The 25,418-nt window shown below is 41.5% G+C and overlaps 2 protein-coding genes across 2 annotated transcripts in view; both read right to left on the bottom strand.

The window, feature by feature from the left end:
• The window catches only part of unc13bb (unc-13 homolog Bb (C. elegans)), a 71,518-nt gene that overhangs the window by 21,462 nt on the left and 24,638 nt on the right, over window positions 1–25,418 (bottom strand). The window contains exons 6-14 of the mRNA XM_080476819.1: window positions 24,660–24,733; window positions 24,358–24,415; window positions 22,059–22,272; window positions 8,399–8,692; window positions 8,204–8,294; window positions 1,599–1,645; window positions 1,388–1,466; window positions 428–502; window positions 79–298 (exon numbers count right to left, since the gene is read on the bottom strand). Of these exons, the coding sequence (XP_080332945.1) occupies window positions 79–298; window positions 428–502; window positions 1,388–1,466; window positions 1,599–1,645; window positions 8,204–8,294; window positions 8,399–8,692; window positions 22,059–22,272; window positions 24,358–24,415; window positions 24,660–24,733 (1,152 nt within the window). The remainder of the gene's footprint in view (window positions 1–78; window positions 299–427; window positions 503–1,387; window positions 1,467–1,598; window positions 1,646–8,203; window positions 8,295–8,398; window positions 8,693–22,058; window positions 22,273–24,357; window positions 24,416–24,659; window positions 24,734–25,418) is intronic.
• Window positions 2,475–4,664, bottom strand: LOC308117852 (uncharacterized protein; the record flags this gene model as incomplete). The annotated part of the gene is made up of 1 exon (XM_080477001.1): window positions 2,475–4,664. The coding sequence occupies one exon, from the start codon at window positions 4,662–4,664 to the stop codon at window positions 2,475–2,477; it is 2,190 nt and encodes a 729-aa protein (XP_080333127.1).

Raw genomic sequence — 25,418 nt, 5'->3', positions numbered from 1 at the left:
TTTTTAAAAAGAGTGAATTGAAAAGAATGTGATCAACAGGGAGCAACTCCTTTAAACACTCTTGATTAGAATACTCACGCTGGAGACAGTCAGCATTCAGTAGCTCCTGGCACTTTTCGTGGCACTTGACCCCGCACTCTGAGCAACGCATGCCTTGGCGGGCGATTCCCCACAGCAGCCCCTCACACTCGTAGCAGTATGTGGGCGTCGTGGCTGTCCAGACCTCAAAGTTATGTGGTGTGGTGCAGGAGATGGGGTAGATGAGAGCCTGCAGGGTCTTTTTGTAGACATTGTTTTTCTACAACGGAGAGATTCAATACATGTTAGTCCATATGATTCCTGCATCGGTTACATATACATTGAGGATTGAGGACATTGTGGGATATTTGAAAAGAAGTCAAAAGAAAGTTAAAGGCATTATACTCACCAACTCCTCATCTTTGATTGAGGATCGTGCAGCCATAGCAGAGGCGATTCCAGCCTTCCTGGCTTGAACCAAGGACTGAACATATAGCAAAGGAAACTTAAGTTAGGTTTGTGCTCAGTAGAAGAAAAACACTATGCAACCCACAACCAAAAAACACCTGGTTCCAACAGTGGAGGGGTCTGGTTATAAGGGGTGCTCAATAGGGTTATCAAAGACTCTTGTGAAAAAAAACACCCAATGAATTTAGAAACCCATGTGAGTATTATTAGTTCTAAGCGGTTTACTGAAAAGCCAACGTTAGTCCAGTGTAAACACCTTATTGAGACAACAAACCCTTTCGTTAGTAGTACATTCTGCCTTTGTACTAATTTTTGAATATTGCTAAAGGTTCAGCAAGTCAGGGGCAAATGATAACCAAAAGGTGGGGGAATAACTCAGGGATTATATATCTTAAAGACAATATCAAGTAGGAAGAAAAGTTACCCATAACCAAGAGGAATCATGCAAATGGTTTCATTTCTACCCAATAAAAGTGTGAAATCAAGGAGACCGTCATGCTGTAGACAGACATGTTCGAGGCAACTGCTCTTTTGTTTGTCCTACTTGATATTTTATGCTTAAGGAGACAGGGGAGTGGCAGCTGGGTTCTATGACTTACCATAGCCTGACCAAGGAGAGTGAATGCATTCAAGAGAGTTGTGGGAAATAGTTTTGGGGTTTAAGAGAGGAGGGAGACAGAAATTAGAAGTCTGATTTCATATTTATCTCAATTTGCTGATAACAATCTCATCCCAAAGTCCAGGTTTATTAAGATAAAAGAAAACAAATATGACCTCTGTGGTTGGAAGAAAGACATGTACTCACAAACAAAGAACAGAACTTACAGTATGACTAATGTAGTAGACAGTAAAGTAGAAAAAAAATAAATAAATAAAAGAATAAAGGCAACGCAATACTGACCACATCGCTGACCAAAGGGATTGGCTTCTTTTTCCGCAGGTCCGGCATGCTGTCAATTCCATAAAGACCGGATCCACCACTGTCCACAAGCAAAACAGATGAAGTGTTCAAACACAAGAATAAAGCTGTACACCGTGTTTATAATATGGTCACAAGACTCTAGCAACAAGTTATTGCCGTTTATCCAGGTAACGCTCGGAAATCAACTTACCCTGGTTTGACCCAGGCCTGTCTCTGACCAGGCTCCTCATCTCGAACCTGTAAGATGTCATGTGTGAATTTTAGGTATGTGTCTTACAGAGGCACATTATGAAACGAATAAAGGAATAATAGAAACAAATCTGGTTGAGTTTCACCTCTCTGATGCTACACAACATGCAAGGAGAAATAAAAAATGACAACATCTTAAAGATGGGAACAACATATTCTAGGAGATGCAGATTTAAGCAAATATATGACAGGATATACAAGAGTCCACAGGCATACACATGTTTTTTTTTTGGTTTTTTTTACATCTTCCTGAAAGGACAAGTCTTTCATCAAGAGTGTAAATCTCTCCAGGGTTCGTTCTCACAGAGTTTTTATCGTGTTTGAAGAAAGTTGCTTTCAAAGCAGTACAAGAAGGAGAACTGAGAAAACAATGCTGCAACAATCCTGGGATTTTTATTGAGACAGTGCATAATGGGATGAAGGTATTTTACTGAAAGAAATAAAACAAGAACAATCCAACAAGCCGTTTTGCTCCAATTTAGTGGTTTTTGTTTTGAAGAGTACACAAGCATTCCTCTTGACAAAGACAAGCATGACGGGCGAAGTGATGGAAATGAAGATAATTATTCCACAACAATCAAAATCAAATCAACTGAAAAAAAAAAATAATGTAATTTCAGCGTGGAATTGACATTATATAAGTAACCTGATTATCTTCTCTTCCCAGCTCTGCAAAAAAAATAAAAAATCACATTATAAATTGTTTGGGGCAGCTTCAATTAAGCAGACTCTCTTGACTACATTAGCAGAATGAATTCAGAAAAGTTATCAACAAAAACTTTTGACATTATAAATAGGATTTCAAGTGATCACAATTTTAAATACCTGGGAAAAACTCATCCATCGACAGCGATCCCTGAGAGCCTTGAGATCCATGGGATCCTTGGGACCCCTGAGTGGATTTAGACAGTCTGTGACGGGTTTGCCTCTTTTCCTTCAAAATACGCTGGAAATTTGCTATACGTTCTCGATGGCTGGCATCAGTCGACTTGGCTTGATTTACATCATCAAGAACGTGGTTCTCCTCGATTGGACTCAAACGAGCCTCTTCTGAACTGAGAACTGGACCAGGTGGATCTTCGCCCTGCGTTGCTTGACAGAGGTTTGATGTTGCATCAAGTTCGGATGGTTCCACGTCTGTTGTAGATTCTCCTCGTCCTTGAGAATTCTCAGCCGATTTATGTTCAGTTGGGGTACAATGAGAGCAGCTAGTTTCCTGTGATGATGCCTGAAGGGCACTGGACAGGTTCTCATTTGTCCCACTACAAGACACATAGACTGAGGTTTCGCTGTCCTCCTTTGGAGTGGCAAAGTGGGTGCCATTTTCTTTCAGACTTGCTTCACGCCCTGTACACTCTATTCTGCCAAGTTCCTCAATTGGATCACTGAATTGCTGAAGCTGAGATGGATATGTGTCACTCTGACTAATATCTGTTGCACCCTCAGGACCGGATGCCTCTAACTTTTTCAAAGCCCCTTTCAAAGCTGATCTGAATGTCAGTACCGCCTTGCTAATGGTTGCTACATGAAAACTGACATTGGTTTCGGGGGATTTGGGTGTCTCCTCGGAATCTATCTCAGATGACTTCTGTGATAAAGAGTCCCCTACATCCTCCCGGGAAAGGCTGCGATCTGTCCATTCACGGTCCAAACTCTCAGCAGACCCCATATCCAGAGTGTCACCAGATGACGGGCCATCATCAAAAGTTAAATGTGGCTCGAGACCACCATCCTCACAGTCAGTCAAAAGCACGGTGGAGCAGCTCAGGCTTCTAGAAGGACCACTGTCAAGTTCATTGACGCCAGCATCCACAGTGTGGTAACCGGAACTACGTGAAAATGGGCAGTTTGCAGCACAGTCACACTCGAGGTTTCCTTCCTCAGTTTGATATCGGAGAGGCCTCCAGTCCAATGTGCTAGAAGAACTTGATGGAAAATTGTACTGGTGTCCGAACAATAATGAGAGGTGCTCAGAGCTGGTGTGTGACGAATGACCTGGAGTGCTGCTTTGCGTCTCCTCAGTGGCACATCTGTTCCAAACACCTGGACAGTCATTCAGCTCTTCTCTACTGTTGGCACAAGATGAGATGTCCTCCTCACTCCAACCCCCTTCTCCACTCACACTGTGCTGCATGTCAACAGAAGCAAACCAGTTGTCATAGCTTGTTTCACCAGAAACAATACTTGCATCTGGAAGGTTGGAGCTGTGACGTTCTGAGACATGACTGATGCTTTGGAAGTTGTGGCTACAATGGAGCTCCAGGTAGTGCAGATCCGGTTGGGTATGTCCAAGTAAGCTTTGCCCAGAGGTTGTTTGGTGTGTATGGTGGACCGATCTGAATAAAGTATGGTCATCTTTCCATTGTTTGGGGGATCTCTGAGATGATAGATGTCCTGAATCCTTTCTAGTGTCTTTGTGATTCAACAATGGACACGAGTCTCCCCCATGTAGGGATGTGATGGCATTCTGTCGTTCAAGGCTTCCTTGCCTGTGCTGTGTCTGTGACACAGGGCTTGAGTGAGGTGTGGCTGTTGCTCCAGAGTACAACTCGCCGATTTCACTAAGCACCGAATCGACACAACAGGATACCTCGTCCACTGAGCCTCGAACCGACGTTAGATATTCCCTCAAGTCAGAAATTTCTTCCTGGATCTTGTTGATTCCTTTCAACTCTTTTAGGATATGCTCCACGATGTAACCAGAGCTTTGCTCTGCTTCCTCATTTATCTTATGTTTCTCTTCATTTCTGATTCTTTCAAGTATTCTGGGCAATGCATTGTCAACCGCTGCATTGCTTTCCTGGTAATCTGAACCTCTGTTTTCTCCAGAAAGAGCTGTTGTAACCACTGAAGTGCCCTCCTCGGCCCTCTGTAGCTTCCTGCGGAGGCCTTGCCCCACACTGGGACTCTGTGACTTCTTCTGCAGGTCTTGGATGTTGGGAGAGAATGAAGGTAGCTCCGATTTGTCGGGTTCATCCTGCCCACTTGGGTGTCCTCTGGAGAACATTCCTGAAAAGCGGCGCTCCTAATCAGCTGCTCGAACACATGGATGAACCACTATGTCGACGCCTCGTCTTTGGGATGATTTAACTGCAAGCCAGCTTCTCAAACTGGATCTGAGCAAGTACCTGCACCACAGCTGAAAGGAGAAACCTACATTAAAGTTATTTTGTTGAAAAAGCCAAGAAAATGTATTAGTTGTGATTTCATTTTTATTATTTTATGTCTCAGCATCTTAGAATTGTCAAACAACCAATAACTATGGAGGTGGCATCACCTTTATTTTCTGGAAATTACCTCGGGCACAGTGAAAACTAATAACGGAAATGCAAATTGAGTTTTCTTTTTCACACTCCAAGAAGAGAAAACAATTTGTTCCCTTATCAGTTTTATATGAGTCAGTTTATTTCGTTTGGAGGTGGAATAAAGGCCTATAAACCAAGGTGGACAAATCACAAATATAATCGTTATTTTTAATTGAAAAAGATTTTTTTGGATGCGTTAACTATGGAATTTTACTTATATTTAAGCACAATTTACACCATGTAACTACATTTAAAAGTTGCTAAAGTATATGTCTGCAATTTCAGTTACTATTCAAACCTTTCGATTGGCCTTTCAAAATGTGGTTTGAAGACAGATACTGTATATCGACAGATATCGCTTTTGATTTTAGAAAGTAAATGAATCCATTAAGCCATTTCAGAGAGGGATACTTTTTACTTTCTTTTTTTTTTAACCACATCACCTTATCTTTTTTAATGAGTGGCCACAAAGAATGTGTAATCAAAAAAAGTGTCTGAATGCAGCTATGCAATTTGGTTCACATGAAACCGTGCACTTGTGTGAGGCTGCACTTCCATTTACAGTACAGAAGTAGGACAGGCAGAGTAACTGACCTCCTCTCTTGTCAGAGTGGCAACTTGCAGAATGAACACTGTGCAGCTGCTCAGATCTCTGTAATTAGGAGTCTTTGGAAAGACAGCACAGTAATTACATGACAGGTCAATTCTCTCCTCTGAGGCCATGTCATTCTTTCACTCCCATACCAGCTGCATGGCTCCACAGGGCTGACCCATCACATATATTGTACACGCTATAGAGATAACTAAATATTCCAAAAAATTATTATTCAAAAATATGTATTGAATCTAGAAGTCAATGAAAATGCTTTCCACAGTTCAATGACGATGCCTTTATCTACATTGAGCTCCACTGTTATGAAAGTGGATAAAATCCTGAATTTGCAGATGGTTTCGAGATAGTTTGCATTCTTCAACACTGCGACTACTTAATATAGAAAAGTGCATATGTATATAAACCTTTCATTCTGATAGTGGCTTTATCTCTGTAACAACAAACTTAATCAAATTCTTAAATATTGACACTTGCACAACAGAAGCATATAAAGGTTTTTGGACTCTAGAATTCCACATTTTGGGGAACTTCCTCACCACTTCATGGATTCATCATGATCTCCTATATATTCACAGCAATCTTAAGTGATTTGCCAACTATGCAGGATAACCTAGAAACTAATTGAGGGGCTTGGTAGGGTTAAGAAGATTGCTTGAGTCTTTCTTTTTAGGTTATTTATAATGTGCTTTGTGACTCTTTGGATTCGGATCAGATGAGTACTAAAACCAAAGGAAATTCCAGAATTTATAAAGAGATAACACCTCCCATTACACATTTTTTGAGTATATACACAAGACAAACATTCACTATACATTTTATTGACCCTAACACACCTTCATGTGTATTGTTAATCAAAAGTTTGAACAAATTTACCAGATTTTTCTAAAAACATCTTTCTTACCTTGTAGGAAAAAGCACGCAACCTGTAGATTTCATCTTGCAGGATTAATCAAATCCACATGGAAGAGATCTCAGAAGCTCAGTAAAGTCCTTTTTCCTGTCTTTTATCAAAAGGAATCTTCTGTTTGATTATTTATGTGACAAACGAGCAAATCCTTCTTTACTTGAATGCAAAAGTGTTGAATTCCTCATTTCTACTACTGGAATAACACTCACGAGGAGTGAACGATCACACTGCAGTTCAACCTCAGTAGCGATCTCTACTCCCCCTCCCATCCTCTTGTACGTCTGTCTCTGTCTCTGTCTCTGTCTCTGTCTCTGTCTCTCTCTCTCTCTCTCTCTCTCTCTCTCTCTCTCTCTCTCTCTCTCTCTCTCTCTCTCTCTCTCTCTCTCTCTCTCTCTCTCTCTCTCTCTCTCTCTCTCTCTCTCTCTCTCTCTCTCTCTCTCTCTCTCTCTCTCTCTCTCTCTCTCTCTCTCTCTCTCTCTCTCTCTCTCTCTCTCTCTCTCTCTCTCTCTCTCTCTCTCTCTCTCTCTCTCTCTCTCTCTCTCTCTCTCTCTCTACTTCTGTCCTCTGGCATTGTATTCCAGCAAAAAGCTAATCTGGAGCTGAAAAACTGCCAGGTTTCAGTCTCATTCATTTTTATACTTTCAATCCACAGCCTCCAGTTTATGTGAAAAAGATGTTTCATTTCCGAAGATTTGTTAGTTGCAAAAATGATACTTTACTTTGAGAAATAACATAAATATTGAAATCTGAATACTGTGTATTCATTCTAATCACTTCATATTTCACGTCTTTCAACTATTCCTTTTTTAGAGAACATGTAGGCATGTTTTACAACACCAGGTAAACTATTTCGATCATCAGTTGTATTACATTTCTGAAGCGTTCAGTCTTGTGTCACAAGTGTTTCACCAGGTTTGGCAATAAGTGGCACTATTTAGAACCTCCACACACTCATGTTTTCAATCAGCCATTTATGGCTCACATACACTGCCATCAGTCCATGAAAACTAATCTTCATAATGGCGTCTTGTGAGGGCTATCTCCATTCCTGCCTTTTTGCTATGCTGTTAACGCCATAATGTTATGAGTCCCAGTTCGGTATATGAGAGATCCCTGTGCTTGATCCCTTGAAATATAATTGCACATAAATGCAACACAAAACTGTGTATGTTTACCTGCCTGCATGATAATTGATAGGCCATACAGTCTTTATTTCCAACTATATTTGTCACCCATGAGATTGTTATTAATACATATAGTTTCAACTGAGGAACTATTCATACACCACAGATCTCATGAGCTAAGAACATGGGAGAGACTGCCATGGGTGAACCATCTATTAATGTAAATTATGGGCCTTGGAGCAAAGTGATAGGCCTAAGTCAAGAGAGGGACAGTGACAGTATACTTTAGCCTCACAATTAGTGTGTCTTGTGCAGGGATAAAATTAACCACTGCAGACTGAGGAAGACAGGGGGATAGGAAGGAAATAAAGTTTATAAGGGAACTGGCAAAGCCAACTTAAAAGAAAAATCTGACATTGTCTCGCATCTTATTCCGGTTTGGGGATTGTGCACATCCAGAGAGGTTAAACTCAACCACTGTCAAACAACTTCAAGTGTTGTCAAGTATTTTGTTATTATTTAATACATGTGGTAAGGCAAAAAAAAAAAAAGAATACTGGAAATGGGTGAAGATAGAGAAGAAGAAAAACCACCTACCTCACGCAGCTGAAGCCTGACTTTATTAATCGCCTTCAGCCAGCGAAGTCTTGAAGCGGTAAAGGGCAGCGGTGGGCCATCATCATGGAATCTATTTCGATTAATTTAAGAATAAAGCATCAGAAAGAGACATGTTCCAACGAATCTTCAATAGAACATAATGAGATTGTATTCCTAGATTTTTTTTTTTTTTACCTTAGGTGTTTGGAAGATCCTTTCTCTGCTGGAGTGTCAATTTTCAAGGCCCTATCAACTTCCAGGGACATCCTACGGATCTCCTGCTCATTGACCGTTGAGTGCCGGTTGGTGGGATGATGTCCATTTGTGCGCGGCAGCCCATTCGTGGACGGGTGAAAGCCAGTACTGTGGTAGGAATGGAAGGACTCCTCCAGTTCTGAGCCTCCAGTGCTCTCATGGCCAGTCTCACTAAGCTGGGAGCTGATCTGGCTCAGGTTTCCTGATGAGCCAAAGCGACTACTTTCCACTGGACTACAATGTGAAAGGAGTAAAAATATTCAAAGTCAGAACAGGGCAAAATATATTTTTAATGCATGTTCCACAATGTCAGATGCATGGGGAAAGTTATGGAAAATAGTTATAAAAACATTTTTCTTTTATTCTAATGTAGGTGTATGCCTGTTTAGCAATCCTGAAACAACTGATACATTATCTTTTGGATTGCAACACTCCCCACTCACTGACAAACAATTCTTTGGACAAAATGTGGAAGCAAAGAGCTAAAATGTTTACGTTTGTTTAAATAGTTTCTCTAATGGATTCCTAGTTATAGTGTGAACACACCACATTGATAACACATCAAGATGCTGAAAAAAGGAAGTAATAAAAATTCCAAAACTGCATGAAGGTACATGCAAAAAAACTGCATGCCTTTGATAAGTTATATAGTTTATAACATAATTAGCACACAAGATCATGATCTACTTTGTGGTGTGAGACCAAAGATCCCCTACAAACGTACTCAAATAGGTGTATTTCTGGACACAATTACATCTGCATATTTTATTGTCAGTGTTTTATCTTTCATAAGAGAGACTAGGACTACGGAATACACATACACAACACAGAGACAAAACAGATGATGGACAAATAGACAGAAACAATAAAATGTGCAGAACTCGTGTGTGTTTGGAACATTACAATTGGCATTTCAGTACTAATTTCATTTTAAAAGGCAAATCACTAACTAACTATTCCAATTCCATTATCAAGACATAATTAAGGAATTTGCTGAATTCGCGAGTATTCAATTTGTAAAATTATGTACACATCAAATCAGAACTCCATGCTTTAATACAATTACAATTTTTCTTTTGCAAAATGGTATCTAATCTTTAACATGTACACATAAGCTGAGGAAAGAAATGACACAAATCATGAAAAATTGAAGAATCAGCATCTGATAAACAGAAAATAAATTTGAGTAAAATTTATGTCAGGGAAGTGACAGTAAACTGATCACTTCATATATCTTCATGTACCGTGGCCATGATTAAACATTTGAATTTTGTATTGGAAATCTGTTTTGAAATGACATAGGAATTTACATCGATGCCACACACAACACAGCACGGGGATAGACAAAAAGCTATATGCACTAAGCTAGAAAGGATGGACTGTTGAGCTGGACAGGAAATACATTTTTATTCCAAATGGTAGTTTCATCATAAATGGGTGGGTGCCATTTATAATGCTTTTACTAGCCTTTTTGCATTCAATAGATCCTTCTGGGACTGGTTGTCCAGCTGCAATCCAGTGGTAGAACCTGCAGGAGGGTCTGTTTCTACAAGGCTTTCCTTCTCCTCTGAGATCAGGGACGCTGAAGGATCTATTTCAGGAGTCGAGATGCAAATCTGGGGGGTTGCTATATTGTCTGTGGAACCTACCGGTTCAGTTTTCTGAGCATCAGATGTTGCAACCTTTTGTTCTGTTTGTGTGTGACCACTTGTCTTGTTAGTTTGGGGCTGAGATGTAATGACTGGGGCAGCTTGTGGCTTTGGTGGTTCTGTCTGCCATGGGAAACTTATTTTTGTTCCAAATATTGAAGCAGCAGGTGACTGTTGTTTTCCAGCAACTGAATTTTCATCTTGAAACAGGCTTCCAGAAAGGGTTTTTAATCCTGAAAATAGACCACCGCTTCCTTCAGGTTGAGGGGATGAAGAGGCAGCTGACGTTGTTGGTGAAAACAAGGAGCCGAGAGATTTTCCTGCATCACTCTGGGCCGATATAAAACCAAATAAAGAATTTGCTTGTGGTGGATCTGCATTGTTAGGCAACCGATTAGCAGGAGATTCTTTATTAGCTGATTTGTCATTTTCTTCACTTTCAGGGTCTCCTTTAATGACCATAGGGGGCTCATATATTATTCCATCAACAATTGACTTGTCTTTATCTGTGTTCTCTGCCTCATGGGTGAGGTCATCTGTAGTGTCAATAGGCGCAATTGTACCAGCAGATGCTTTTGGAGCAGCTTCTTCAGATGCTATGTCAGTAGTTGTTGATTGGCTGGCAGACTTCACTTGGTCATTATCTAGTAGCGTTGAGTCCTTGACTTTATTTGTACTACCCTCACTGGCTGATGGTGGTACTTTTGGTGACATATCGTCACTCTTATTCTGTGGCAGTGGAGCAATGCTAGTTGTTGGTTTGGGCTGAGCTGGTGCTGAGTCAGGTGCCTTTGCTGATGCTCCCATGCCCCCAAACAAAGATCCGCCTATGCCCCCGAGTATAGATGCTCCAGTCTGTGAGCCTGCAGTCTGACTTGTCGCTCCTCCAAACATTCCACCAAGTAAAGAACCACTAGGCTGTGTGGTTGCCCCACCTCCTCCAAACATCCCACCCAGCAATGATCCACCACTCTGTGGCCCAGCAGATGTTGCAGGGGTTCCTCCTCCAAACATCCCACCAAGTATTGATCCACCAGTCGCAGAGGCAGTGGCTTGAGGACCAGACTGAGGAGTAGGCCCTTTAAATAACCCACCTAATATTGATCCACCTGTTTGTGGAGGTGCTGTCTGGGCACTGGATCCTCCGAAAATACCACCTAACAATGATGGCCCAGTCTGACCAGCCTGGGGTGTTGCCCCTCCGAGTCCAAACAGTGAAGCCTTTTGCTGTTGCTGAGGACCTTCAGTGGGAGCCGCAGTTGGCTTAAAAAGGGAAGACATAAAACCTGTAACTGCATCAGCTGCTTGGTCACTTGCTGATTTCTCTGGCTCGGGAGGCTTCTGCTGCACTTCCTCAACAGGACCTGTTAACTGACTGGGTGGTGTACTTTCAACTTTAGAAAGTGTTGTATCTTGGTTTAATTGAGTACCTACAAGTTCTGGTCCTTCCACTGGTTGTGCTGGCAAACCTATTTCAGATTGTTTAGACTGAATCCCTTCAGCTGTAGTAGTCAGAACAGTTGATTTGTCAGTGTCTGGACAACTAACTACTTGAGTAATATCACCATCAGTTTTAGACAAGCTTTCCTCAGGACACTCATCTGTGTCTTCATGCTTTTGTGATGTTTGGATCAGTTCTTTGCTTTGAGTACCAGTGTCAATTTCACATTTTTCATGGTTAATTGGAGCTCCTTTGGTGTCATCAGTTGGTATTGGTGAAATTGATCCACCTGATGCAGTGTCACTGACCGATGTCGCTGATGTTTTCTTGTCATCATTAGAAGTTGGTGTAGCTGTTGTAGGGGATGCCGCTGAAGAAGCAGATCCTCCAAACATTGAAAGCAAACTTTTACTGGGACCTTCATTGGGAACAGAGGCTCCAGGTAAAATGCTCCCAAGAAGAGACGGACCAGTTTGTACAGGAGCTGGATGAGAAGAGGATCCTCCTAAAATCCCACCCAACAGAGAACTTTTATTTTCAGTTGTTGAAGTTTGGGATGCAGCTCCACCAAAAAGGCCACCCAAAATAGACCCGCCAGTTTGAGATCCAGCATCCTGAGGAGCAGATCCACCAAATAAGCCTCCAAGCAATGACGAGCCAGTTTGGGGGCCTGCAGTTTGAGGAACTGTGCCTCCTTTAGTGGGGCCAGCCTGAGGTGTAGTCTGAGGTGCGGACCCTCCAAATAAACCACCTAATAATGAACCTGCTGTTTGGGAAGCTGGTGCTTGAGATGAAGATCCTCCAAACATTGCCCCTAAAAGAGAGCTTCGGGGCTGTGAAGAAGGTTGAGGAGCAGAACTTCCGAATACAGAGAACAAACCTTTAGCTGGTGGTTCTTTGGGGCCTGATGATTCGGACGCAGACCCGGTACATTGAGGACCTTTTTGGTTTGTGGGAGGCTCAGTACTTGATGAAAATAAAGAAAGCAAACCTTTTCCTGGACCATCTGAAATGGACCCAGTGGATCCACTGATCATTGACATCAGACCAGAAGCTGGAGTCTCTTTGGCGGGAGTGGAATCATGGGGCACATTTTCTGTGGTTGTTTCTTTTTGCACAGCATCGCATTTTGAACTAGGATCCTTTGATTCAATGCCAGAGTCTTTAATTGTGGAAACATCTCCAGAAGAATGTTGGTTATCAATGATGTCACTCAGCGGGGTAGTATGCATTTTATCAGATGTATTATTTTCTTTGGTTCCTAAAGCTTCACTAGATATTTCACCAGTAATTGCTGCTTCTGCAACCTGGTTACTTGATATTGTGGGCTCCTGAGAGGAAGTTGTTGGTGGTATTTTGATAGAAGTATCAACAGAAGACAAGGAATTGGTATTTTCTTGTGGCAAGGACACAACATCAGAAGGTATGTTCTTCGCAACTATATTGGGAGCAGCCGCTGCTAGTGCAGATGACCTATTTGAATTTCCACCAGCTGGTGTTTGTGGAGTACTGGGGCCACCAAACATAGAGAACAGGGATTTTCCTGGACTATCACTTGATGATGAGAAGCCACCCAATATACCACCAAGAACAGAGGTGGCTGTCTGTCCTTGAGGTTGAGGTTGAGGCCCTTCATGACGTTGAGGTTGTGTGTGAATTTCTTGGTGTTTTTGAGTTTGTGACTGAGCTTCCCTTTGTTGAGATAGTGTTGTTGTTGGTGGCTGAGTTTGTGGGGGATTAGGACCACTAAACACTGAAAACAGTCCCTTCATTGGGCTTTCGGATGAACTGGAAGGACCAGGCAGAATTCCCCCGAGAAGAGATCCTGTTTGGGCTTGAGACTGCTGGGTGCTTGGACCACCAAACATTGAAAGAAATCCTGTAGATGGAGGATCTTTTGGAGGAACAGTTGCCTGCTGTTTTGGTTGATCCGGAGGCTTGGTTTGATTAGGAGGCTGAGATGGGCTTGATCCTCCAAACAATGATAAAAGTCCTTTACCGAGTGTTTCCTGCTGAGGAGGTTGTGGTGCTGCACTTGGGGGCTGTGTTTGAGGCACAGGTCCAGTTTTAGGAGGAGGCTGTGGAGAACTTGGCCCAGTAAATAATGAAAATAAACTTTTACCAAGTGATTCTTCCTGTGGAGCGGGAGCTGCTGCAGGTGTTTGAGGTATTGGTGTAGGTTGGGAAGGTGCCACTGATCCTCCAAACATTTCTCCTATTGAAATTCCAAACAGTCCACCAGATGATTTGTTTCCTGCTTCTTGCTTTATCTGTCCTGCAGGTGGATTAGTATCTGACTGATTTGCTGCAGGGCCCGGCAAACGATTTGCAGAAGGCATTTGCAATCCAGTTTTTTCAGGGGGTTGGCTCTGAACTGGTTGAGACATGCTGCCTTTGTCCATTGTTTGCTGCCTCAGTATACCCTGAGGTCTAGTTGCTGAAGTCAGTGAACCCTCAGTAACACTAGGTTTCATTTGTTGTTTCTGTGGAGGGGATGGCTCCGCACTAAATAGACTTCCAATTGATCCAAAAAGATTCGATACTCCTGAGGTCTCTTTATTTGTAGTGCCACTGCTTGGCAATGATGTTGTGCTGCTAGTTTTGCTATGCTGGTTGGGAGAGATCTCAGAAATTTGGGGCGATTCTGGTTTATTATCTTCTATTCCCACTGCAGATTTTATGAAGTTCATTAAGCCAGCCTGAGGTTGTTCTGGCGGTTTCTCTTCTGGTATATTCACTGGCTTTTCAGTTACAGGTTGCCTAGAAGGTATCGGTATAAGAGATTCTTTTGATCCTAAAGGCACAGTGATGTCGGGCTTTGTTGGTGGGGCCGTTTGTTGGGCCATGGTAGTCTGACGTGATAGTCTAGGTTTTTGTGACATTTGAGATTGTATTGATGGTTGAGTCACCTGCTTTGTTGTAGGAACTGAAGGCAGAGTTCTCCTTTGTGAGGTAATTGATGTCTTCATTTCTACATTTTCTGGTGGAGTAATTACAGCGGAGGAATCTTCTTTGACAATCTTAGATTTTAGACTTTTGAAACCTGATGCCAGAATGTTGTGAGGCTGTCTGCCAGAGTCCTGGTCAGTGGTTTTACTCACTTCCACCTGGGATGTTTTGCCAACAAATGATGAAATCATCGAAGAAATCTTGTTGACTTGACGATTTGGTTGTTCTTCTCCTGGCGACACTCTTTTCCTCCATTCATCCTCTGATACATCCTTTACATGTTTCACTGTGACTGCGGTGGATGAACGACGCCGCTGGCTAGGTTGGTAACAGTTGTAAAGGAGCTGCTGATTTGAATTAGTAGTTTCACTGGAGTTTAATGAGACAGCAACTTTTTGAGCAAGTAAGTTCTTAATTTCCTGGTTATTCCAGTTAGGGCCAATGTGATTTTTATTATGACAAGAAAGGTCAATTACTTCATCATAGACATAATTGGGTTGTCTCGAATCCATTCTGACTTTGTTTAATCTATAGGATGCGAAATCAACATTTTGCTGCCCTTGTGACAAAAAGGAATTCTGAAACATTTGAGAGAACTGCTCAAGATTTAGATTCATAATCTGATTTCCTTTTCGATAGGCAGCAGACAAGTCTAAGGGTGCATTAAGAAGTTGAGAATCGTTTTGATCTTGACCAGGAAGCCAAAGAAGCTCATCTTCATTGTAAAGGGGGATTTTAAAGCCACAAACTAAAACCATTTCATCGTGCAACCAAGCACTTGGAATATTATCTAATTTTTGTGCATCACCCCAAGATTCCCCTTCAGGGGCACAGGTATACACAAATTCACCCGCTACATCTGTAAGCAAGGCATAAATGTACTCATGGTCTGTGTAAACAAAGTAGCCACAGTCACCATCGTCAGCTGGCCACCACATTCCTTGCTCTAAAAGCGTGAGCCACTGCTGATACCATTCAGTATCTTCGAGATAACGAGAATCTGGTGTGTCAGGATTGGCATTTTGATAACAATTTGAATCAAATGGTCTATTCATATTATACTGACTATGATGAAAATTTTGCAGTTGATTGTCATCGATTCCATATTGCCAGTTAGCGGAATAAGACAGGCTTGGTGCAGTTTCCTCATAATAGCCTTCATGATATGAAACTCCATTCAAACTGTAAGTGCTACCATCATTGAAGGAGTTCCACCTCCCAAACTTTGCATTACATTGTTTAGTCGTTAAGTTCAATGCACCTTCATCATTATGTGAATATGCTACATTTCCCAAGTCTTCAAAACTGCTCCATAACTTCCGTTTGGGATAGGGGTCATCATTCCTGTGGCTTGAAAACTGATTTTGTTCGATTTGCTCCTGATGAGAGACAACACTTTGAAATGGCATGGGGTTAATTGATTGTTCAATATTTGATGAGCTGCAGTGAAGAGGAGATGCCGCACGCTCACAGTTATGTCCATACACTTGATTTTCTCCCTCGAAAAGACAATTTAGTGATTCATTCTGAAATTGCTGCCATAGTGCACTTTCACGGATCCACTGGTATTCATCATAAGAGGGACTTATTGTGTAAGGGGACAACTGACCTTGACCTTGGTACAGATTTTGGCTTGTAGCTGCAGACAAAGAGGGGCTGCTTCCACTCATATACGGCTGTCTGGTCATCACTGAAGAAGTTGCATTGTTTTGTAAAAGGGAATTAATATTTCCAGTGCTACAAGCCATTGGGCTAATTGAGTGAACTGAGCCAGAATAATACAACTGTGACAGATTGCCTGTGCTTACAGAGGAGTATGATTCTTGACTCTGAAGAGTTCTAGCAAAGGTCGCAGATGTTCGCAAGTCTAAACTCTCAGTATCAATTGAGACCGGTGCCCTAATCAAAGCATGTCTACTGTGTCCTGGATTTGGAGTACCTGGTAAAACTTTGCGTAGGTTGTCCCTTCCAAAGTCTGATGTTGCACTTCTTGATACACCAGAATGCAACTCGCTGAACTTTGTTGATGGTGTCTGTGGTTTTGTAATCTGACCTAACATGTCTACTTCTTTAGTATGTGCATCCTCAGTTATCTTGTTAAACAATCCAGATAAAAAATGTTGTTGGGGACTTTTTGTATTCTTCTTCTCCCATTCGTCTTGTGATGATTGTGGTAGATTAGTGTGTGACTGTTTTTGCAGTGGGGGTTTCATTGTTTCTGAATGAATGTTAGTCTTTTGCTGGGGTGATTGCACTGTTGATAGCTGAGAGGTTCCATCAGTGCATTCAGATGATTTTGTTAACTTGTGTAACAACCCTGACAACACTCCAGACTGACTGGGGGTCTCCAGCTGGGTGTGGCCAGTCTGGTTATATGGCACTTGGCTTTGTTGCTGAATGGCATCAATGTTTTTAGACTGCTGATCCTGAGGTACATTGTCTGATGAGGATTTGAATAGTCCAGAAAATAAACCACTTGATTGAGGTTTCTGTGTTGTGTTACTTAGTACTTGACTTTGTTTGGAAGGTGGAGCATTCTGCCTTGTTTGCTCATAGCTGGATTTACTTGGGGTAATTATATGCTGTTGGACTGATGGCTGATTTTGTGTATTTATGTTGTCGGCTGAGGCAAATTTGAATAGACCAGACAAAAGACCACCTTGTTGGGATGGGCTTTGCCGAAGTGGAACTGTTTGTTGTCGAGTAAAGCCTGGTCTACTTGTCTCCTGTTGGACAACTTGCTGACTTGATGTTATGTTTCTGAGAGGAGGGCCTTGATTTGGACCTTCAGCAGCTTTGTGAAAACTGTGTTGGCCACTATGTTGACCACCAATATGTTGCTGAACTCCTTGACTGTTTGAAATAGTCTCAGAGGATCCAAACTTGAGCAAACCAGACAACAGCCCCTTTTGTTGAGTTTGTGCTTGCCGAGTTTCACCTGACATCAACTGTTGATCAGGGATAGTGTTGAGGTTTCCTTGTTTTATGGCTTCAGAAGGTTGTTTATTTTCTGGTATATTTTCTGCTGATGAAAATTTTAATATTCCTGAGAAAAGACCCCCTTTTTGTGGAGCCGAAGAGCTTTGCTGTGGAGCTGGTTGTTGAGGAAGCTGTGAGGGATTATTGCTCTTGGGAGCTTGATTGTTATTAGAACCCTGTTGAGGGACACTGCCAGAAATGTCACTAGTAGAGCCAAATTTAAGAAATCCAGACAGTAATCCGCCTTGCTTGGGTTGATTTGAGCCCATATGAGAAATGTCATCTGCCGAACTCCCTTTGAAAAGACCTGTCAAAAAACCTTGTGATTCAGGCTGATTGGGAATTTGATGCTGCGATCCATGAGGGGCTGCGGGTGGCTTCTGATTGGATGTATGTTGCGCATGTGTGGCAGATGGCAGTTGGCTGTTTTGAGGCTGCTGACTACTGCTGAAATTCTGGTTTGAACCGGAGGAAGTGGAGCCAGGGTTTAATAGGCTGGAAAACCACCCTTTTTCAGTGTTTTCATTGTGCGTGGATGAAGATGTACTTGCATTTGTTGAAGAGGAAATATAATCAGCTTGTGGAGCATTCTGTGATTTTGTGGAAGAGCTAACATTTTCACTAGATGAAAACTTTAGAAAGCCAGAAAGCAAACCCTCTGGTTTAGAAGGTTGTTGAGTGGATAGATTTTCAGATGACCGAAAAGGCAATTTGATCTTACTGATCAATGACGGGTCCTCCCCAGGTTGGGGATCCTCTGAGGCCCTAAACACGGGATATACTGCTACAGGAGGAACCTGCTGAGGTGCAATGCGAACAGCAGGTGTGATGAGTGAACTAAATGATTTTTTAAAAGGGCTAAAGAAACCAGCATTTGTAGATTGTGTCTGGCCATTTGAGATCCCTGGTCCTGCAACAGGCACATTTTCTTGTGTGTACACCTGTTGGTGGTTTGGTCCGCTATAAAAATGTCCATCATAATTTTGTCCACAATGTTTCTCCTGTGGTGAACTTTGTACTTTTCCCAACTTCCTTTGTACATCTGCTGCTATTGACTGTTGATGAGCACTGTTAAACTTTTTCTCATCCCACTGACCTTGAGAATATTTGCACTCTGATCCCTGTTTGGATACAGCCGAGCTCCCATTATCTCCTGCAGAGAATAACTTTAATGGATTCAATTTGTCCAAGACTGAGTTTTCCAGAGCACCTTGAGGTTTAGACAGAAACTCTGGTGTATGCTCCTTTGTACTTCCCAGAGTTTGATTCTTTGCGACGGTCTCTGTGTTTTGATAGTGTCCTTGGGTTTTGGCATCATGTGGTGGCTGAGGAGGCAGAGAACTGAACGATTTTTCAGGAGATGGTTCTACTGGAGATACAACAGCTACAGGAGCTGTGCTGCTTGACTTTGGAATAAAGGAAAACAATTTTGTTAAGCCAGACTGTGGAGGCTGTGCAGATGGTGCTTTTGAAGGTGGGGCAGGCTGTTTGGGGCCTCCAACAACTTTGTCAGTGAGGGAACCGAACAAGGAACTGACTGCATTCTTCACTCCTGAAATACCCTGATCTGAAGGAGGTTGTGATTGAGGTTCTCCTCTGGGATCCTTTACTGAGTTATTCAGGTCCTCTCCGAAAGAATCAGTTCTATTGCTGCCCTGAGAAGATAGTCTAGATTTGCTTGATTTAGGGAGAGAACCATACTTGCTGATTTCTTCCTCTTTTTCAGCAAGATATTCAGAAACAGTTTCAACTAGACACTGGAGCTCATCCATCGGATCCACATATTCATCACTTGGTTCCTCGACAGGAGAGAGAACCGTCTCTGGGGCCCATCCCCCAGCTTTAGATTTTCCATACTTTTTTTCCCGTAGGTTCTGAGAATTTTCTGTGTGTCCGTCATAGGAGTAAGAGTAACGATCCCTGTATTGTCTTGTGTTCTCTGAGTGAAGGTCTTCAGCCATAAAGGTAATATCCTCAATATCCTCCTCTGTTCCTAAAGGGTAGTGCACATCCTGGTGGGAGTTTTCCAAATCAAAATCAAATCGAGATTTCATTCTGGCCTCTTGTTCTCTTTTGTATGCTACATAATTCTCCAGTGTGTGGTCCACCTCATTTTTAGCCCACATCCTTGTCTTGTAGAGAAGGCCATTCTTGTATGGCCTGAGGCATGATGTCATGCGCTCCTCCTCTTCCTGCATATCGGCCACCTGCCGCATAAACAGCTCCCCTCTCTTCTCACGGAGAAGAGCAAGGTCAGATGGAAATGTCTCCTCTCTCATTTTGTCTGCCTCTGTGCTGAGAAACCCTCCTGGGTCTTTTATCTTTTTCTTCCGTCGTCTATCGATAGTGTCATAGCCCTCGGGGTAGGGGGCAGGCAGAAAACTGCTACGTTTTGTATTTTCTCGGAGAGGCATGTGCGATGGCTCCGGGTAGGGCCTTCCCATTCGCAGGATAATGTTGTCTTCTTCATCGTCTAAGAAGTCACTCAGCTGAGGCTTGCTCTGCCCTTTGTATTTGTTTTCCCAATCGTCAACCCCCATGCCCGAATCTACAGGTATAATTCTCACTCTTCCCATTTGGTTTGAAGGTCTTATCGGGGGTTGAAAAGCAGATTTACAAGGAAGATGGGGATGAAAAAGGGTGAAGAAGAAACAAATGAAAGGAAAAAAAAGTGCAAACAGAAACAAAAGTTAAGCAGCATGCAAAATTGCAAATAAAGACAACATATTCATGCAAAAGAGATTATTAAACACTTAAATAAACACTGTTCGAACTATGTCACATAACCTTCCTGATAATGATGAGGTTTATCTTGTGACCATGGACATACTTTCATTCATGTTCTGAGCTGTATCAAGTCACAAAACCATATTCAAAGTATATTTCAATTCAATTCCACTCTTTTCTCTTCCTGTAAAACATTACTAAATGCCCGATGACTCGTCCTGCTCTTCGGACACTTCCTTAAATGTGCATACAAAAAATAACAAAAAATGCCCCCACTACTTTCAATAATTTTTTTAACAAAACTGCCAAAATATACAAAGATAACATGTCAGTCATAATTTTGCAATAGGTCTTTAATATGTTTAGCATTTTTAGATGTTACTAGTTTCATGAGAAAGCGATGACAACAAAAGGAAAAAAAACAAAAAACATGACAAAAACACATTTCACTGCTTCAAATAGTTGAACTGTTTGTGTGTGCAAGTGTTCAATTGTGTGCATGTGCCCTTGTGTTTGCATGTCATTCAGTCATATCAAATCTTTGTAAATCTCCAGATCAAAAGTCACACTTTTATCAGCACTTCAACACGAACCCTACATCCACGTTCATGAGAAACACGCGCTGAACAACCACCATATGGTGCTGGTTGAAGTTCTTTTTTTTCTAATAACTACAGCAACACGTCTGTCACTGTGTGACTCCCTCCAGATGAACGATGAAGGGATTTCCTCTGAGATAAAGCTAAACCCAATTGAGAGCGTCACGCATAACCAGAAACTTCAACTGAAACAATAGACCCTCAAGACGGAAAAAAAAAAGGAAAGAATAAAAGCATTATAATCAATGAGGGGTTTTTGGGGGGGCTGTAATCATTTTTTATTTTTTTTTTTTGCCTGATGTGGAATTATCCGGATCAACTTGCTATCAGTCAATGCAGGCAGATTTGGAGCAGTCTCATGGCACGTAAACTATGAAGAGAGCAACAAGACTGTCCCATGGACCAAGTATAGCCTCTAACCGGCAGTGTAGTGGAGATCATAACAATGAAACCGTGTTGTGCTTCTGTTGCAGAAATAGCAAACGGTCTCTCCTGCTAATATTCTGACTGTTTTATTGCAAACTACATACTCATCATATAATCACCGCGCACACATGTACACGCACAATAGTCATTTTAGTCACACCAAACACATAGCACCATATAGGTTGAACTTTGTAAAACTCTTTATCAAGTAAACAAGTGATTGTGAATTAAATTTGAAAAGTTTTAAACTGGATTTTACAAGGAAATGAAAAACAGTGAACGTTTGAGTGACATTGTCGGTGAAGTCCAGAAGAGAATAAATTTGTTTTCGTCCTCTCAACTAATAATGTACAAACTACAGAGTTTATCATTTAATTAAAGTGTGTTGGGCTGTTTATTTAACTGTGGCCATTTTCTGAGGTTATGGTTATTAAATGCATTGGTTCAGATTGCAATAAATGTTGAAAAGTATTTTTCGTCTTCTATAAATGGGAATGGACTTCAAGTAAATAGCACATATCTACAGTTTCCCGCACACACACAAACCAATGATAAGGGCTGTGATGCGAGGTGCTCCCCCTCCACTGGGAGCGATTTTGGGTTCAGTGTTTTGCCTAAGGCTCCTTCAAGTTATAAACTGGGAGATATGTTAGACTGAACCACAACTTTGAAACTGGAAGATGATCCGTAAAACAAACTGAGTCACAGGTTGCTTATTTTGTGCATAAAATCCACTGATACACTGATCTCAGATGACATGAGTGTGTATAACCATAAGAGAGAGTTAAAACCAGAGTGTATATGAGGGGCTCTGCATATACTGTGGGTACCTGCTTCCTCTGTGGTCCCTGTAGTCGAGGTCAAAACTGTGAATGGAGTCCGTGCAGCAGTCCGTGTGGTGCTGCGGCCGGGGACCCATAGGGTACTGGTGCATGGACGAGTTGGGCTGAGCTGTTGTGTGGTAGCGTGGAGGCAAACTGTTGCTTGTCTCACTGCGGTAGTCGCTGTCCCGGTCATCCACGGCACTGTCCTGGTCATCCAAAGCTACAACAGGCAACAAGATAAGCTGAGTGAACTATGCTGGCAAGAAGTTCATTTGGGAGCAAACTGAGTGAAGTCTTTGCTTAGTATCCACATGGAAGCAAAGGAAGGCGCTTTGTTTGTTCTGTATCTGGATAAAATGTCATGGACTGCAGAAATAAACAATCTAGGCTCAGCCGATGCCAGGTTGATAGGAAAATGAGAATGCAACCACCATGCATTTGTTAAATAAAAGAGGGGGAAAAAAGCCAGACATATCCTAGATCATTTGTGCAAGAAAAAAACGGCAACGTAAACACTAAGAGCATGTTTCTCAGTATTTCAGATCACTGGTTCCGTAAAACTGTTAAATCCATAACATCTGCTTGTGCCATTCATACAATTCGAGAAAACAACACCACTTCCACTAAAAAGAAGACAGAAAGGACCAATTTGCCACTGTAATCCAACTCCATCATGACAAAGCAGCTACACATTAGCAACACAATTGTATCTCAATAGCACACCAACGTAATAGTACCACCAGCCGCCAAATTTTAGCTGAACTGTGAAAAAATCTAGAACAAGCATCCTGAATTTTTGTAAAACAGTAAAAAATGCACAATATGATATCCGATCTGCCATAGTGACTTTTATCCTCAGAGTAGTGTTGGCAAAATGTCGTCTCCTTGAGGCTGTTTCAAGTGCAAAATACCCGGTACACACGAAAGAATTCCACTTTATGTCTTCTTTGTGATTAAGGCCGATTTTAACCCTCGCCTAAGCTCACAAAACATAAGTTTGGCATCCATGCTCTTTTTAGGCTGTTTTTTTTTTTTTAAAGTAAGAATCATTGTAATGCACTTGTTTTCTTATCATTACATGATATCATTACATACTTCATATTTTAACTGAAAAATACCCAAATCTTAAATGAAACAAGCAGCTGTTGAGGGTCAAGGTCACTACTTCCGTCTCTAGAGGCATTCAACAGTTATTCTAAAAAAAAGAGACGAAAGGTGTTTCTATGATGTTGATTCTACGCTTACACACATCGGCTTCTCGAGAGAGAGAGAGAGAGAGAGAGAGAGAGAGAGAGAGAGAGAGAGAGAGAGAGAGAGAGAGAGAGAGAGAGAGAGAGAGAGGGGACCAAAACCCATTTTCAGAAGTGACCTTGCGAACCCCAAACCAAACCACCATGCTGCTGGTTTTGGCTGGAGGGGACAGCTGAGCTGGGGTTTATCTTCTTTTGAGCGATAAAGTGAGAGGGTGAACGATAAACTGATGCTCTTGATAACTCGCAGCAAAGTGGAAGAAGCAGAAAAATAGAAAAGTGGCATGTGATAATACCTGAGCAAAGACTGCCACCTATTGTTTGCAAGATGGAACCAAGTCTACAACTTTTTTAACGACCCGATTGAGGAATGCTTGATTTCATAATACAGCAAAAAGTCAGAAAGGGAGGAAAACAATATAGCCGATGAGTTTTCTTGAACCAAAAATATATACCTGTATCAACAAAAACAGCAAATAGCATCTCATAGCTTGTAATAAAACAGAAAGAGCATGACAGGAAGTAAAAAGGCTGAAGGGAATCAAGGAAAACATGGAGGAAAATCACGTGTTAGAATGAAAAAATGTCATTATAAATAAACGTATGGGAACTTCAGAGATTAGATGTTACTGGAGGGGCGGAGGTGTGGGGCATTAATGACATGCAGAGGGGACTGAAGGTTGGCCAAGGAGGAGAACTTCATCAAAGTGTGTTACATACTCAGTGGGTCAGCCCATCCGAAATAGTTGCCTGGTGGAAGTGCAGATGTTACAAGTGAGAGGTAAGTCAGAGGAGGCAAGGCGAGTGAAAGCAAACAAAAAGAGTGTCCCTGTGTTGGGTAAACGCGGGAACGTCACTGAAAAATAGTAAAGGAAATGTTCAAACATATGACCTTTCTGGTATGGTTTGAAATATACAGTAACTGAATGAGCTATTAAAGCTTTGCTCTGCAATATAGTCAGAGAGAAAGACAGAAAAAAAAATTGAGTGAAGTAGGCGGAGTTTTGGCTCCACCTACAGGCGGACAGGAAAACTGCAGGATGAGGTGAACTCACAGCATTGGGAGGCTGCAAAGGGGAGTGGGCGACTTTGAACATCATCCTGAAGAGGGTACTACAGAAAAAGAGGGAGACATAAAAAACAGACATCGCATATATATTTTTTAAGCTTCATTTGTTTCATATGTTATTTTTTTTTATTATTATCTGTCATTTACTTTAACTAGTCCCTCAGCGTTAACAGGGAAATTAATACAGTAGTTCTGAGTGACATTAGCGGAAGAAGGATGAAACTAAGAAAATAGGATGTTTTTATTGACTTGACAAAAAAATATAACCTTATTAACAAAACACTCCACCTCATCGTGGATTCCCATGGTGTTGATGCGTTCCAGCTTGCCAGTCCAATACTGCGCCTCATCATCTGGGATGTCTGGTACCAAAAGAGGCATGCGACAAGTTGTAGAGTTCAAACATTATGGAACACTATGGCATCATGACACATTTATGCCACTTGGGAATAAAAAAAAAAAAAAAAAAAAAATGCAAAGTGTCAAGACTGTTACGAGAAGTATCAAACAGTGATGCCAAAAAATCCATACAAAAATTTGTTCCATGTGGACTGGACTAAAATTGTTCAGTTTATTCAACTGCTGCAACAAGAGTACTATGAGCAACGAAAAGAAGATATCATATCACTGTATATCTCTGAAATTGACCTCTCTGAAATTGGCTTTTTTAAAAACCCGAAATTAAATTTTAAATGATTGTGCTAACATATAATGTTTAAATCAACCAGGCTCCATCATATCTTACACTCTATTAAAAGCCGTTTCTACCATATTTCAGGGTGCTGCTTATTAGAGGAGCTCAACATTTCAGCCTAAGATAATTTTCAGCTATCAAGCTCATCTTTTGTGGAACCAGCTCTCAGTTTCAGTTAGAGAGGTGGACTCAGTCTATACTTTTAAAACATGACTCAAAAGTTTCCAATTTGATAGAACTTGTACCTCTCATCATTTTGGATTATTTTCTAATCAAGCTGCTACAGGTTTAGATTTACTTTTCTTTGGAAAAGCAATTAGAAAAACACATCTATTTAAGGTTGCTTATCCCAT

This window comes from Lipophrys pholis (genome assembly GCF_963383615.2).
Source record: "Lipophrys pholis genome assembly, chromosome: 12".
Taxonomy (NCBI): Eukaryota; Metazoa; Chordata; class Actinopteri; order Blenniiformes; family Blenniidae; genus Lipophrys; species Lipophrys pholis.
The sequence above is the reverse complement of the archived record's forward strand: the minus strand, read 5'-3'. Positions and strand labels throughout refer to the sequence as shown.